The 14,265-nt window shown below is 40.3% G+C and overlaps 1 protein-coding gene across 7 annotated transcripts in view; it reads left to right on the top strand.

Annotated features, from left to right (window-relative positions):
- Positions 1–599: 599 nt before the first annotated feature.
- The window catches only part of sptan1 (spectrin alpha, non-erythrocytic 1), a 44,848-nt gene continuing 31,182 nt past the window's right edge, over positions 600–14,265 (top strand). For 4 of the 7 annotated variants that reach the window (XM_049603974.1, XM_049603977.1, XM_049603976.1 and 1 more), the window contains exons 1-9: positions 4,237–4,427; positions 10,379–10,618; positions 10,835–10,960; positions 11,524–11,664; positions 12,346–12,626; positions 12,770–12,914; positions 13,016–13,170; positions 13,371–13,506; positions 13,658–13,759. In XM_049603974.1, coding sequence (XP_049459931.1) covers positions 10,382–10,618; positions 10,835–10,960; positions 11,524–11,664; positions 12,346–12,626; positions 12,770–12,914; positions 13,016–13,170; positions 13,371–13,506; positions 13,658–13,759 — 1,323 coding nt within the window. In that variant the 5' untranslated portion in view covers positions 4,237–4,427; positions 10,379–10,381. Of the gene's footprint in view, positions 700–4,236; positions 4,428–10,378; positions 10,619–10,834; positions 10,961–11,523; positions 11,665–12,345; positions 12,627–12,769; positions 12,915–13,015; positions 13,171–13,370; positions 13,507–13,657; positions 13,760–14,265 lie in introns of those variants that run through there. The other 3 variants (XM_049603980.1, XM_049603981.1, XM_049603975.1) reach the window with 2 other exon arrangements.

A 14,265-nucleotide genomic window follows, 5' to 3' on the forward strand; every position in this document is an offset into this window, starting at 1 on the left:
TGTACAGTTGGAAAGGTAGTGTAAGGGACTCTTCTTTAGTCCCTGGGGCATGACTGTGTTTATTATTGTCAATATTATTATAATTATTATTACTGTTAGTAGTAGTAGTAGTGGCATTATTTTGATCCTCCCTGAAGCTATCAATATTAATATTTTTCCTTAAGCCTCCCTGGGTGACTGGTGAAAAATGCATGACCCTCCTTACACCATAGAATTGTTTTTCGATTTTTATAACTTACCCCTTGATGTTTGAACGTTAATAGTTTAAGACAAAATCCTGGAGTTGAAAAAAAGTGTTGGTTTTTCACTCTTGTCATGAAAAGTTAGTGCAAACGCTTTTTTTTTGATAAATTAGTCTAAAAAGGTAATGCCAGATCACCAGATCACTTTCCCTTCTGATTTTTAAGAATGCTGATTTTTGTCTAAACCACTCTTATTTTTATGCCTGAACACTATAAGAATATGACAGTTAGGGTTCAACACAACTGAGAACATTTTGTGTTGAGCATGTTATGCTCTGACAGTTTCGGGTATGTTCGGTATTTATCGGTGTTTTCCGTACAGCTGCAGAAAATTGCGTCACATTTGGTTGAAAAAAAAAAAGAAACAGCCATACCGGAGAGCAGGCTCGCTGCATCCTTCGCCGTCGATCCGCTTGGTCAACCACCACTTAGTAAGCTCTTTCGTAAACAGACAGAGGTATGGAAAATGCTTACATTATTGTTGCGTTGGCCATTTTAAGATAGATTGATTGCAAAAGATGACCGTGTTTTCCTAGGTGCCCTGTTCTGTTAATTCAATTTGTCTTCCCTGCCTGCTCCGGGTTCGCTAGCTCGGTGGCTAACGTTAGCTAGCTGCAAACATTCCTTTTGTTAAACGATATTTACTGTATGGATTGTAAAATTACCATAGACTGCTTGCTAGCTACCTTTGAGTTAGATAGTATTTAACTAAATCTTAACATTATCCACCCTGCAAAATGACACTAGCTTGCATTGACATCCATCAACCTGCGTTGCTTTCACACAAAATGATTGCTTTAAACACTCACAGATTGATGTATTTAACATAATTATTACGCTTTCCGTCTTGACTGTGTACCGTCGACGTTTTGATAATGCTGGTTTATTTACAATGCTCACGTTAGCGAACATAACCCAGGGGTTTGTCAGGAGCTGCTAGCTCTATCTTCTAACTAGTAAGTTAAGTCGGCTGGTTACGTACATTTGCAGAAACCAAATATGATTCACCAATATACATTGAAACAGGTTTTCAAGCTCAGACTGTACATTGTGTATTTTGAACTAATGAATGAAATGCCATCGGATTAAAAATGGCAAGGTTATGTGGGTGGCTACAGTAGCTGGTCGGCCATGACTGAAAGGGATCCGCCCAGAGAAGCTGAATACCTTTGAACATATGGCCCCAGCTGTCACTCCTCTTATTACCCTGCAATTTACATGCGGACAGTGTCTTGTTCAATAATTTACACGCGATCTCTTGTGGAGTGATATATCGAGTGAATGAACAATCTGTGAGGCAGGTTTGACAATAGCTAGCGTAGATGTCTTTAAGGAGTGGGCCAAGGTTATAAAAAGACTGGTATCTCTAGCAGACCATAACGGAATATACTTTACATAATAGTGTATAGTTTGCATAAAACGGTTGTTGACAGTCAAAAAAAAAAAAAAGCTGGGCTCCTGATAACGTGAAGGCGCTATTTCACATCTCTGTAACTGACTCTCCAGGCAACTGACTTTGTCAGGGTGGTGCCAAGTTCTTCACATACCAACTGCCCCCTCTACTCTTCAGAGGAATTCAGATAGAAACCTGCAGTATACATTCTATAAGATACTAAGCACCATGTAGTACCATAGTTATTGTTGAGAATCACATTCACTGTTTAAAAGATCTCAAGCTCATACTTACTTGTGCTGTTTCTTATGTATGGTTCTAAGGATTGGAATGTGTCACTTGTTATTCTCCAGTAATGTGCCACAAACTTTTGATTAGCATGAGAACAGTTAATCACAGGGTGGTCGTAAAATTTCTTAAAGAAAAAAATGAATAGTTGAGTTTAAACACTATTATGTATTGTGTTTTAGGGGTCTAAATCACAAGTTTCATCATAATGTGATAGACTGATTCTTAGGACAACAATACTATACTGTGATTTGATTAAATCCAGGAGGCTGTGATTGTAATGAGACAATATCAGTAAATATGGTCATTCGGGATGCACAATAATTTCGGCATGTCATCGGTATCGGCCTATATTGGCCTTATAATGAACTATCACAGTCAGCCTACATTCTTTTTCTTAACTTGCACAATGAATGAACATTATGTACATTGAAAAGCATTCACTTCAAGTCTCCATCTACTGGTTGGCCCTCACAATAAGAGTATGCATGCATAACATGATGTTAATTACACTACAGAAGAGACTTGATGATCACTAAGATTAGGCGGGGGCGGGGGGGGATATATCGATATTGGGTTATCGGCCAAATGAGTTGTTATGTATCAGCATATCAGATATCGGTAAAAAAATCAATATCATGCATCCTTCATCCTTATTATCTGTTTCTTGGATGATTACCATTTTATGCCTGGTGCCAGGCTGCTGACACTGTTTGAATGTTAAGGGAGGAGGTGTGCTTTGATGGAAATTTCACACAAACATGGCATGGGAATTTCAAAATAAAGGCGTATCCTTAAATTGACAAAATGTAATTGATGTTTTCACTTTGCATTGATGATACTGGATCATCTATCTCTCCCTTCCTGATGAGTGTCATTGTTGCACTGCTAGATATGACTTTCATTTGTTTGTTCATTTGTTTCATTTGGCCTCAACTCTAGGTAGCTCCCTATCAGCCAAATTTAAAATGGCAGCAGCAGAGAATAGGAGAGTATTATTGCTGCAGACATTCATTAATTAGTCTATTCAAAGCAGAGTATAAATAGGACAGTTAGTCATTAGGCTTAAAATTGTATGAGCATAAACTAAGTAAGCACTGGAGCCTGACCTAATGTTGGCAAAATGGCAAAATAGGGCAGCTCTTCAAGCTGTACCACTGGAAATACTTCCTAGATATTCCCAGGGCAAATTACAAGTCCCTCTACGCTGCCTAATTTTAATTGGATCGTGTTACAGTCATCACTTGATCACATGACATATAAATATTGTTCTCCATGTTACAACTGACTCAGACAGCATGATTGGAGCTTCTTTTCTTTTCTCCAAAACAGGCATCAAACCTGATCATTCTTCAGTGAAATTTGCTGTTATGAATCCAAAATTGATCACCGATGTGATCCAATCTACATCAGTGTATTTCAGTTAGCTGTAGTTCAAGGCAGTGTTTGTAATGCAAAGTGGACCTATCACGCCATTTAAAATGATGCATTCAGTGTGTAATAATGTTGTTAGAAGAGGAGGGTGGGGTCAGTGGTTTCTGCAGGGTCAGCTCTGCAGTCACTGGTAAACAACCTCTTTGTTTCACTCTTGAGTAATATCAATAACTTGCATCATTTGAACACAGCTTTATAGACTTTGCTGTGTGCCAAGGTCTGTGCTACAGTGAATAGAAACCTACATATTTCTCTTCTCCAAACTCCCATTTCATTGTAACTCCAGGGTGACCATGACCCAAATGAAAAATAGCCCTCCCTGTCTCTGGGGCTGGCAGCTTTGGTGTTGGCCCTGCAGACACAGTACAGCCTGCTAACTCATTGTCATTCTAGTGCTGGCATGAACTACTTTCCAGACATTTTGAGACTCTGCTTGTACAGAAGAGTCAGGTTGTTTCCATCTCAAATGTACAGTGATTCTTGATTTTATTGACTGCTGAAACATTATCATGATGAACTTCATACATAATGCTTCCTGTGAAAGCATCTTCTCATTGCGACTACTCACTGCTGATTGCTTCTTACTGACTGTGCGATCAATGTTATGCCCTACCCAGATACACAACATGACGACATTTACTAAACCCAAACTCAAGGTAACATCCATGTTTGTCTCACCATACTTCTGTGTGTTTGTGTGTGCTGGTGTGTCTTTAAGTTTGTATAGGAGAGAAGATTCGAGAGAAGTGTAGGGCAGCGGTGATGTTGTTTTGCTGAGTAAAGAGATGGGAGAGAGCTGGAGGGAGGAGTAGGGGTTACCGAGCAGAGAGAGACGCATGGGCTGGGCTACATCTTGGCTTGCTCTTTTGTACAGCATAGTCACTGCAGGTGCAATGCGTCTGTCTGTGCTGCGGAGCAGCTGAGATTTTGCTTCTTCAATCGTATCAGACTCTTCTAAGGAGTGTACTACAGATGTACACATCACTGAAGACTATGACTTCCTCATGGATGTAGCCATCTGATCAGCCACGATACAAGAAAATCTGAAGATCCAGACTAGAAAATCTAATGTGTGTATGATTTGGTTTGGTTTGCACTGTTTCTTATTTTCATCTTGTAAAGCTACCAACGCAGATCTTTCAGTGTGAAAATTTTATGTTTGATTTCATTTGAATGTCATGAAGATTTGGTAAGTGGCTGGTGATGTAAATTATGCATGTGTTTGACTGTGTTGGCCCTTATTTGTAGTGAACTAGGACTATCCTGGTCTCATACACTCAGTATGGAAAGAATAGTTGATTTTTACTGCATGTCTTTTGTTAGTGTGATATTCTTTGCGTGAAAATGAAGGTGCATTCTTTACTTAAAATAGAATAGATTAACACAGAGATACTCAACTTGCTTTGCCCGGGGGCCACTTTTGCAAAATGACTCATGGCCAAGGGCCATTGGCAAAAGCCCCTCACAGTTCAGGTCTATGCAGGGGTGTTTCTTGGGTTTGAGGCAATTTGGGGCTTAGCCTGGACCTCTTTCAGAGTCTGGAGGACCCTCTCCATGCACTTCTTTGTTATACAAGCTCTATTGTGATGCTTTTTATGCATCCTGGCACCTTATTTACATTGAAAGTGGAAAAAAAATGCCCATTGTGAATCAACTTATTTTCATTGTGAATTAGAAAATGGTTGGGGAGACGCCTGGCACCCTGTCACAGGCTGCTTGTTGAGTATCACCGGACTAAGGTAGAGGTGAACCCAATTTCGTGCTTTTCAAAATCTGAAAGTGGTCAGTGCTTCAGAAAACATTGAAATTCGTTGGCCTACTGTTTGATAGCTACTAGTTATCAGTGTAATGCAAAGTTCACGTGGAATCAGGCAGAAGGTAGACAGCAAACCATGTATCATTTAGTTGACAAGAGCAGGACTGTAAAATTAGGTGAGGCGAGCAGAGAATATCAGCGACTGTAATGGTAGAGAAGCTGTCCTCCAAAGTAAATCACAGCACTAACAGTCTTTTTTTTTTTAAAGATATTTTTATATATTTATTATATCGTATTTTTGTACATAGGTGATTTTTTTGTGTGGTATGCTATGGACCTCTCTCTGTGTCCTTAATAAAGTAATTATTATTATTATTTATTATTAATAATTGGACATTACCAGAATCATTACATAATTAATACAGTCTCATCTAATATATTTTCTTCCATACTTTGTAAACAATGCAACATCATCATCATCATCATCACAGCATATCGTCATGTGTGATTTGCTGTCCTGACATTCTGTCAGGCTGTTTGTTTGTTTGTTTGTTTGTTTTTCCTGTGCTGTCCAGAAGGTGTTGTCCGTCTGCAGTCTGCCGTCTGCCTGCTTCCATGTGAATGCAGCATAATAGGAGAGTGAAAGGCTATTTTAACTGACTGGACAGGAGCTCTGCAAATATTAACAGCTTGTGTCTGCCAGTGCCACTGGTCTTATGTTTTTTTGTAAAACCTTTTACTGTAGACTCTATGTAAAATCAATTTTAGATATGGTGTTAACACTTGCAGTTGGTTTCTGAAGGCTACTATCTTGCTGACTAACTATGATTGCTTCAAACTCCGATTTAGCTAGCAGCACTTACTGTGTACTTGTACATAATAAAATGACTTACTAAGATTCTTCAGATGCATCTACTTCAATAAACTGATTCCCCAGTAAGGTATTTTCCTGGCTGGCCATGATGTAAACAAAGGGAATAACAGTCAGCTGCAGGTTGTACAAAGCTCAGTTTGAGGAAGGGGAAAAGACATGTTGCCGTTGTTACATCATCTTCTTCATTCTCTCTCCGCTGTTCCACAGCAGGGAAATAGGCTTGCCTGGTCTCATGAGACTCTCTCATTTCCTGCAAATTCCTGTAGCTTCCATCCTCCCAGTATGGCGTCAGTATGACCCCTATTCATAACAGATGGTTCACCATAGTAACTGGTAGTTGCTAAGTGAATGACTTCATCCACTCCTCTCGGGACTTCTAATGATGACAGAGGGTTTAGGGAAGGTCATTGCAATCTATTAAACTTCTGGAAAGATGCTGTATTCTCTGAGACAGAGTCCGATTACAGGGCGTAGCCATGCTTCATGGTAACAACAGCAGAGTTCAAGATGACTTTACACATTCTGTACTTAGCTTATGAGCTTCTATTTAGAAATTGGGATGTATTCAGACTGGATTCAGCTTAAACGTGGATTTATGGTCAACCTCTTGATCAGTGTTGTTAAAAGCTGTTAAATGAACAATCCAGGTAATCCCTAAAGTGTGTAGTCATTCATTTTAATGGAGTGAATCAATAACCATCACCCTCCATTTATGATCCTGGCAGGCAGCCGTTGTTTATACTGTAAGGTAGCTAAGCTAGCAGGACAGTCTGTCAGCCTGTATTTCTGACTTTGAGGGAGAAAATTTTAATTGACAAATTTATATTCCGCTTGTTCAAGTTCCTTGAGTAATTGTTTCAGCTACAGCTTTTGTTGCAGAGTTTGCTCAGAGAATATTTATATCTGTCTATATAGTACATAGGATATATCTGTTCCTAACAGCCACCAATTCTTTTGCTTAATTTTAAGGCTGAACGATTAATCGCATTCAAACAGACATTGTGGTGCTAAAGAATGCAGTTTTCTCAAAAGAAAAAAGGAAATCACAATTAGATTATTTAACCACATTGTTAATCCCCATATAATTTTCAAACAGTGAAAAGTAATGATAGTGGCAGTAACTTTGCACTGGCCATTTCTGTGCCTGTAAAATTGGACTTTGGAAGAGGATGACTTGAAAAGTCACATGCAGCTGGCAAAGTTCAAAGTTCCCACCCAGTATTACATTTTGAAAATGCCTGTAAGAGATGGAAGAAAGGGAATTACAGTTACATGACTACAGCCATCTATGGAATAGAGGCCAGCTGTACTGTTGGCTGATATCTGTGTGCGTGGGTGTTTGCAGAAGAGAGCAGAAAACCCCCGCAGAGCAGCAGTGAGGTGTCAAGAGGGAAAACTGTTATCTACTGATGCAAGATGGGAGGAAGCACTATCAGCAGTTGCAGGGCTGTTTTAAGGGGTGTCAGAGAGCTGTAAGCAGTCCTGCTCTGACGCTGCTCATGTCTCATTTTTCAGATATGCTCCATTTAAGTCGTTAAAGTTCTGAATACTTTAATCAGACTTATAATTGAACCAAATATCCATTTGCCTCCCTTTTATTCAGTATGTATCTAGTCCTCAAAAAATACTAGTCATCTTTACATTGAGTTGACAGGATGGCACATGGTTGTAAATATTTTGTGTCTTTGCATTACAAATGTTTTTGTCACTTTGTGTTTAAAAAGTTCTAGTTTGAGCAGCCCTTATAGACAGCGTCAGCCAGACCAGTAATGTACCATTACACTGACTGAGACTAATTATCAGTGCATGGACAGTAGGTTCATGGCAGGTAGAGGTGAAGGAAAAAATAGATACAGCATAGTATTGCAGTATTTTTGTGTGGCAGTGTTGTATCGTTACACACAGGCCAAGTATTGATGTTTTTTTTTAAATCATATCCATTATTAATATTACAAATACAACTTTTGGTAGGGTACTAATATAATACAATCAATAGTTTTTTCAGTCCGCTAGATATATTTTGCTAATAATAATTTGCTGTTGAAATAGGTCATAGGTCAACGTCAGATAACCCAGAACATTTTTTTTTTTTTAGGAAAATTGTTATAGGTTCCTGCTTTAAAAGACATTAAGAAGAAGAAACCAAAATATTTGATAAAAATGAAAATTTTCTAACCTAAATCATGGTACCTTTGAAAGCTGTTAAACTGGGTTGCTAGAAAATGAGATCCCTGTGTCATCATTGTTTGGGTAGAGATTGATTTATTAATGGGACTGGTTTAAGGCAGGTTGTAGTAAGGCTAATAAATGTTGGTAGTAGCCCCTTTTTTAAACAGCTTGTTCAAGGCAGGAATCTTGTGCAGTTATTTGTCCTTGTTCTGGTTGAATATGGAATGGGTGGGGCAGTGATGGTCCATCATTAAGCTGGCAGCAGAGGTAGTAACAGAGCCAAACTGACAAATGTATAAAATGACAGCAGATGCTGATTTGTTCCATGTCATGCCTCTTTTGCGTCCAGAATCCAGCATGATATTTAAAAACACACACTGGGGCAGCATTGTGCCAGTTTAGTTTGGGTCAGTGTAAAAAAGCTTTTTTATTGCAGTAATACAGAATCTGCATCTGTAATTAAAAAAAAATGCTAACAAAGAGGTATTAAATGTCAAATGGCTCTTTGCATAGGGGTGGGGAGGTGAGAAGGATCAGATTCACACATGTGTGACCTTGTGATGTTGAAATCAGAGGAATTGTCAGTAACATTTGTCTGTCCCCTATTGCTGACATCACTGCAGAATGAGGCTGAGGTCAGTTCAATCCCTGAGATGATTTAAGCTCTCTGTGAACTGGGACAAGTTAGGAGATGGGGGAGGGGTGCTGGCTAAAATTCTGGACTGTCATGTTTTTAACGCACTGAGTGGACGCCGCTAATCGGCTTACAGTATATTCAGTGATATAATATAGTGGGGTATGTTTATGTGTTCGGGCTCACTGGGATGTTTGCTTGTCTGGCAAGCTAATGGTGCCTCTGGGGACCGAAGCATCTCTGTCCTCTGGGTCTGGTGGGAAAAGCCCACTGCAGCTACACTGCTGACTGTACTAATCCTCCCATTGAGTGTAGACATGGACCAGGAGACAGTCTCACTATCTGTCGCTTTTTGTCTCACTATCTGCAACATCAACAAAAACCCACATTCATCTACATTGAGGCCTGACAGATTCCACACACAGCACCACCCTCAGCCTGCACTCAACTTGGACATGAGCTATTGTGCTTGGGGTTTGATTGACCTTGGTTTGGTTAGACAGATCAATATCTGTCTTTGTTCTTCTTTGTGTCCATATGAAAATGGATTGAGTCTGGCACAGAAACTATGCTGTTTTTAAGTATTTGTAACTGTTATAAACCACCAGATAACTACAGGGTGAAGGTTTCAGTCTGGTAAAACTACCAGCAGTCACACCTTGGATCAGTTTCACTAATGATTGCTTTAATTTTGAAATTCTGAGTGCATCTCAGCCTTCAGACTGTGCTACCCATACTCTTGATTTCCCAGTTTCCTGAAATTAAGCTGGTGTGAAGTCATTTTCGAGATCATGTGTTTGTTGTGTTTCAACAAGGTTACTAGCTACACATTCCTCTCAGTTAGAGGCGACAGTGGCCATGTGGCCAGAGGCACAGTGGACAGAGAAGCTGACTGCAGTGATTCCATTGTGTAGTGAAGCCTAGGCACTGTTCGCATGCGTGTGGAATTTCCGCCCCCACCCCAGTTTGGCATTTTACTGTTTCAGCTGCTGGCCCCTTGGTTGCTCAGCTTGAGACAGGATGGGGTATTTTTGCGATAGGCAAAGAGTCTTGTTCTTTGTATCCTGCCTTACAGCTCCAAGCCAAGTTTGTGTCGAAAGAGAAGTTGCATTGGCCTTTTGATTTGAGAGGGACTTTAAGTTATATGTGGTCTTATTAGGGATAAAGTGTTAAAATGTCAGAGTTTGATGAGAATTGTGTGAGTTTATCTGCAGCTTGGTTGAATTTATGAATGTTTTGATATCTGAGAACTGTTGCAATTGGTATTTGTAATCTGGAAAAAGTGAGGGTTGATTTTAACTTTGCAAAAAGCTGGCATAAACCTATTCAAATGAACACAGCTGTCTTACTGTGATGGCTTATTTGAACTTTTCTTTTATTCCTATTGTTATTCATATAATGTCAATGTTTGGGTGGCCTGAGTGAGTAAAATGTCAAATCACTCAAATAAAATCATGTCTTATATCTGTTACAGCTGCTTCTCTGCACAGAGTTGATCTTTCATTGATGTAGCTTTAAACAAATATAGTAAAAAAAACACACTACATGTTCAGAACTTACTCACAAGTCTTATATGATGTGTTTCCAGAAAATGGACACCACAGGGGTCAAAGTGCTGGAGACAGCCGAAGACATCCAGGAGCGCCGACAGCAGGTGCTGGACCGCTATCGGCGTTTCAAGGAGCTGTCGATGATGCGTCGGACAAAGCTGGAGGACTCTTACCGCTTTCAGTTCTTCCGCCGTGACGCGGATGAGTTGGAGAAGTGGATCCAAGAGAAGCTGCAGATCGCCTCTGATGAGAACTACAAAGACCCCTCCAACCTGCAGGTTTGTCAGGCTGCTTTTTAATATGTGTCTGTGTACAGTATTTGAACCCTATTAGACTTTTAATTTGCCTTGGTACTGTGCCAAAAATTGTTAGCCAGGGTAGGCATGTTTTTATTCATTTCGATATTTTAAATCTGCTGTCAAGTATTTAGTTGAACCTTTGAGTGACCCTTCCCTTCCTCTTACTATATATCTCATGTGTTTTCTTGTACACAGGGTAAACTGCAAAAACATCAGGCCTTTGAAGCCGAAGTTCAGGCCAATGCTGGAGCCATTATCAAACTGGATGAGACTGGAAACCTTATGATCAGCGAGGGCCACTTCTCCTCTGAGACAATTCGAGTAAGTCACACAGTGCTGAGGATGCATATGTATGTTTCCTGAATATCCTATCCATTGTTAACCTGCTCCATGTGGTACAGTCCTACACGCCTTACCGGACACAACAAAGACCCATAGTTACAAGTGTCAATATTGGAGAGTATATGCAAGTAGGTGCTGAGCTGCTGTGGGCGTGTGACTCTTGAGTGCAGTGGAAATTTTTCCAGATCTGGCTCTTTGCAGAACATTTTCCAGTCTTGTCATTCTGTTGTTTTATTGCATGTACTATGTCTCACAAAGGAAGGGAATTTTTTTGTCCTACTGTTGGAATTTTTAAACCGCTGTCCTAGTATAATAAATGCCTTTAAAATTCCAGGACGCAATTTTCTGTATTAGATAACACATGGAAATTTCTAATTCATTATAAAGGAAAAACCACAGTGATATTGTGTCTTATATTGGAGAGGGGATGTTTGCCCACCAGTCTTTAACCCTTTTACTTTTTTTTCTCACATCTTTCAATCCTCATCTCCTCTTTGCATTAACGATCTGAAAAATCCTTCTGCTTCCTTCCTGTGCCTTAGACTCGTCTTGAGGAGCTGCATCGCTTATGGGACCTTCTGCTGCAGAAGACCAAGGAGAAGGGCATGCGTCTCCTGCAGGCCCAGAAACTGGTCCAGTACCTGCGTGAGTGTGAAGATGCCCTGGACTGGATCAGTGACAAGGTCAGATTTTCATCTGAATTTTTTTTTTTTTTTTTTTACAAAAAAATAGATAAAAATTGGCTCATGTGAAAAATATTACTACTGGAGTGAACAAATATTCATGTATTTCAGTATTTAGGGGCATTCTTTAGAATTTTCAATTTAAGTCTTTCAGTTCTTCTTGCCATTGGCAGAATAAAGGAAATACTGTTTCTGTATTTGCTCTTTAGCTGCTCTAATTAAAGTATCTTTTGCTTTCATTAGAAAGTTAAAAAAAACAAGGAAAAGAGCTGTCCTTATTTAAAGGAAATTGTAATTGGTGATGAAGCCAAAAAGACTGCCTGAGATTAATGCTACTAATTCATTTGAATGATGAATGAAAACCAATTTTGTCAGGCAACAACATGCCAAGAGGAAAACTTTTGATTCACCAGTAACCATAAAGCAAATCAAGCAACTAAAATTAAATTCAAGGGGGATGACAAGCTGTAGCTGTAAGTGCACAAAGAATCTTGAAGTTGACTGAATTGTGAGGTTATTCAGTTCAGTTGGTAGTAGGAAGGATAAAATGGTGCCCAAATGCTCAAAGACCTTGTAAGTGAAACGTAAAGATTAATACGCAAATTGATATACCTTTTAAAGCATAGACATTTGACCTAAGTAGAAAATTTGCCTATGATGTTCATCCATGTCCACTTCTAGGAGGCCATAGCCACCTCCGAGGAGCTGGGCCAGGACCTGGAGCATGTGGAGCTTCTGCAGAAGAAGTTTGAGGAGTTCCAGACCGATCTGGCTGCCCACGAGGAACGTGTGAACGAGGTGAACCAGCTGGCAGCCAAGCTGATACAGGAAGCCCATCCAGAGGCTGAGCTCATAGTTCGCAAGCAGGACGAGGTAAACGCAGCCTGGCAGCGCCTGAAGGGTCTGGCCCAGCAGAGGCAGGGCAAGCTGTTTGGGGCAGCTGAGGTGCAGCGCTTCAACAGGTAAACAACATAGTATTCAAGTAATTATCTTTTTGTTGAAATGTGGACACTTGGCTATCTTTGGTAATTTTAAAAGACTCCAGTAAGAAATCTTGTTGTGCGACTGTGTAAATACAAACCTGTTTGTTTGATTCCAACAACAGGGATGTGGATGAGACCATCAGTTGGATCAAGGAGAAGGAGCAGCTGATGGCCTCTGATGACTTTGGTCGGGACCTGGCCAGTGTGCAGGCTCTGCTTCGCAAACACGAGGGTCTGGAGAGAGATCTGGCTGCCCTGGAAGATAAGGCAAGAAGATGCTTTACATGTTATCAATGCATACAACACAGCCATTAAGTTAAAAACTTCTATAAACTTCTTATTGTTTCCCTTTTTTTCTCTTAATCCAGGTCAACACTCTTGGTGGTGATGCAGAGCGTCTGCAGCAGACTCATCCGCAAAATGCCTCCCAAATCCATCTGAAGAAGGACGAACTAATCACAAACTGGGAACAGATTCGCACTCTGGCCGCTGAGCGCCACTCACGACTCAACGACTCTTACCGGTAAAATACCAGACACAGCTTGGTGATGCACTGTCTGCTGAGCCACATCACTGTTATCTGACACATCAAATATGTTTTTTTTCTAATTATAAGGAAAAAAACTTCTCTTTCACAGGCAGGTATTTGCCCAGTGCTACTGTTTAACGTTTCTCTACAGAACTCTGCTCACTCCTGCCCTCTTGTCACAATCTGTTTTTAAGGCTGCAGCGTTTCACTGCTGACTTCAGGGATCTGACCAGCTGGGTGACAGAGATGAAAGCTTTGATCAATGCTGACGAACTGGCCAATGATGTGGCTGGAGCTGAGGCTCTGCTAGACCGCCACCAGGAGCATAAGGTAATATCTCCCACAACACACCAGGTCACACAATCTTGGAATTTGATCACCATTTTAGCATCATCCTTTGAAAAGCGGAATACAGACGAATGTGCAATGTTGATTTCACATGTAAAAAGAAGCAATGCAAGGTTGTCTTCTGTGTTCCCAGGGAGAGATTGATGCTCACGAAGACAGTTTTAGAGCCACTGATGAAGCCGGACAGGCCTTGCTCAATACAGGACATTACGCATCTGAGGAGGTCAAAGAAAAGGTACGACGATTACAGCACTCAGATTGTACTTTCTCTTTTTCATGTAATATTATTCCTGCAATCCCTTGTACTCAGAACTCAGACAAAAGGCCCTCCCCACACAGAAAAAATTGAAACTCAGACAAAATCCATCTAGCCCAAGTTTTTCAACGTAAACACACCTGATGTCACAGCAACATGACAGGGCACACAGTGAACTGAGCAGCCCTTTTATTGATATTCACTTAATATATTTTATGTAGTGTTTTGCATTGTGAAATGTACCCTAACAATGTTGTACCTGCCATTTCCATTCAGTTGACTTGTGCTTGATAGAAGTCTTTGCAAGCATGCTTATCCCCATCTCTGTCTCCATCCACAGCATAATTTGTGCACACAAGTCGTACAACTTCGTAATTGGCTGTGGTTCACTCTGTTATACTCGGCACCCGTTCACACAACATTGAGCTGTTGGCTGTTATTTAAATGAGCAAAGATGAGCAAGATAGTTGACTTATTTTGTATGC

Source organism: Epinephelus fuscoguttatus, linkage group LG18 (assembly GCF_011397635.1).
Source record: "Epinephelus fuscoguttatus linkage group LG18, E.fuscoguttatus.final_Chr_v1".
NCBI lineage: Eukaryota > Metazoa > Chordata > Actinopteri > Perciformes > Serranidae > Epinephelus > Epinephelus fuscoguttatus.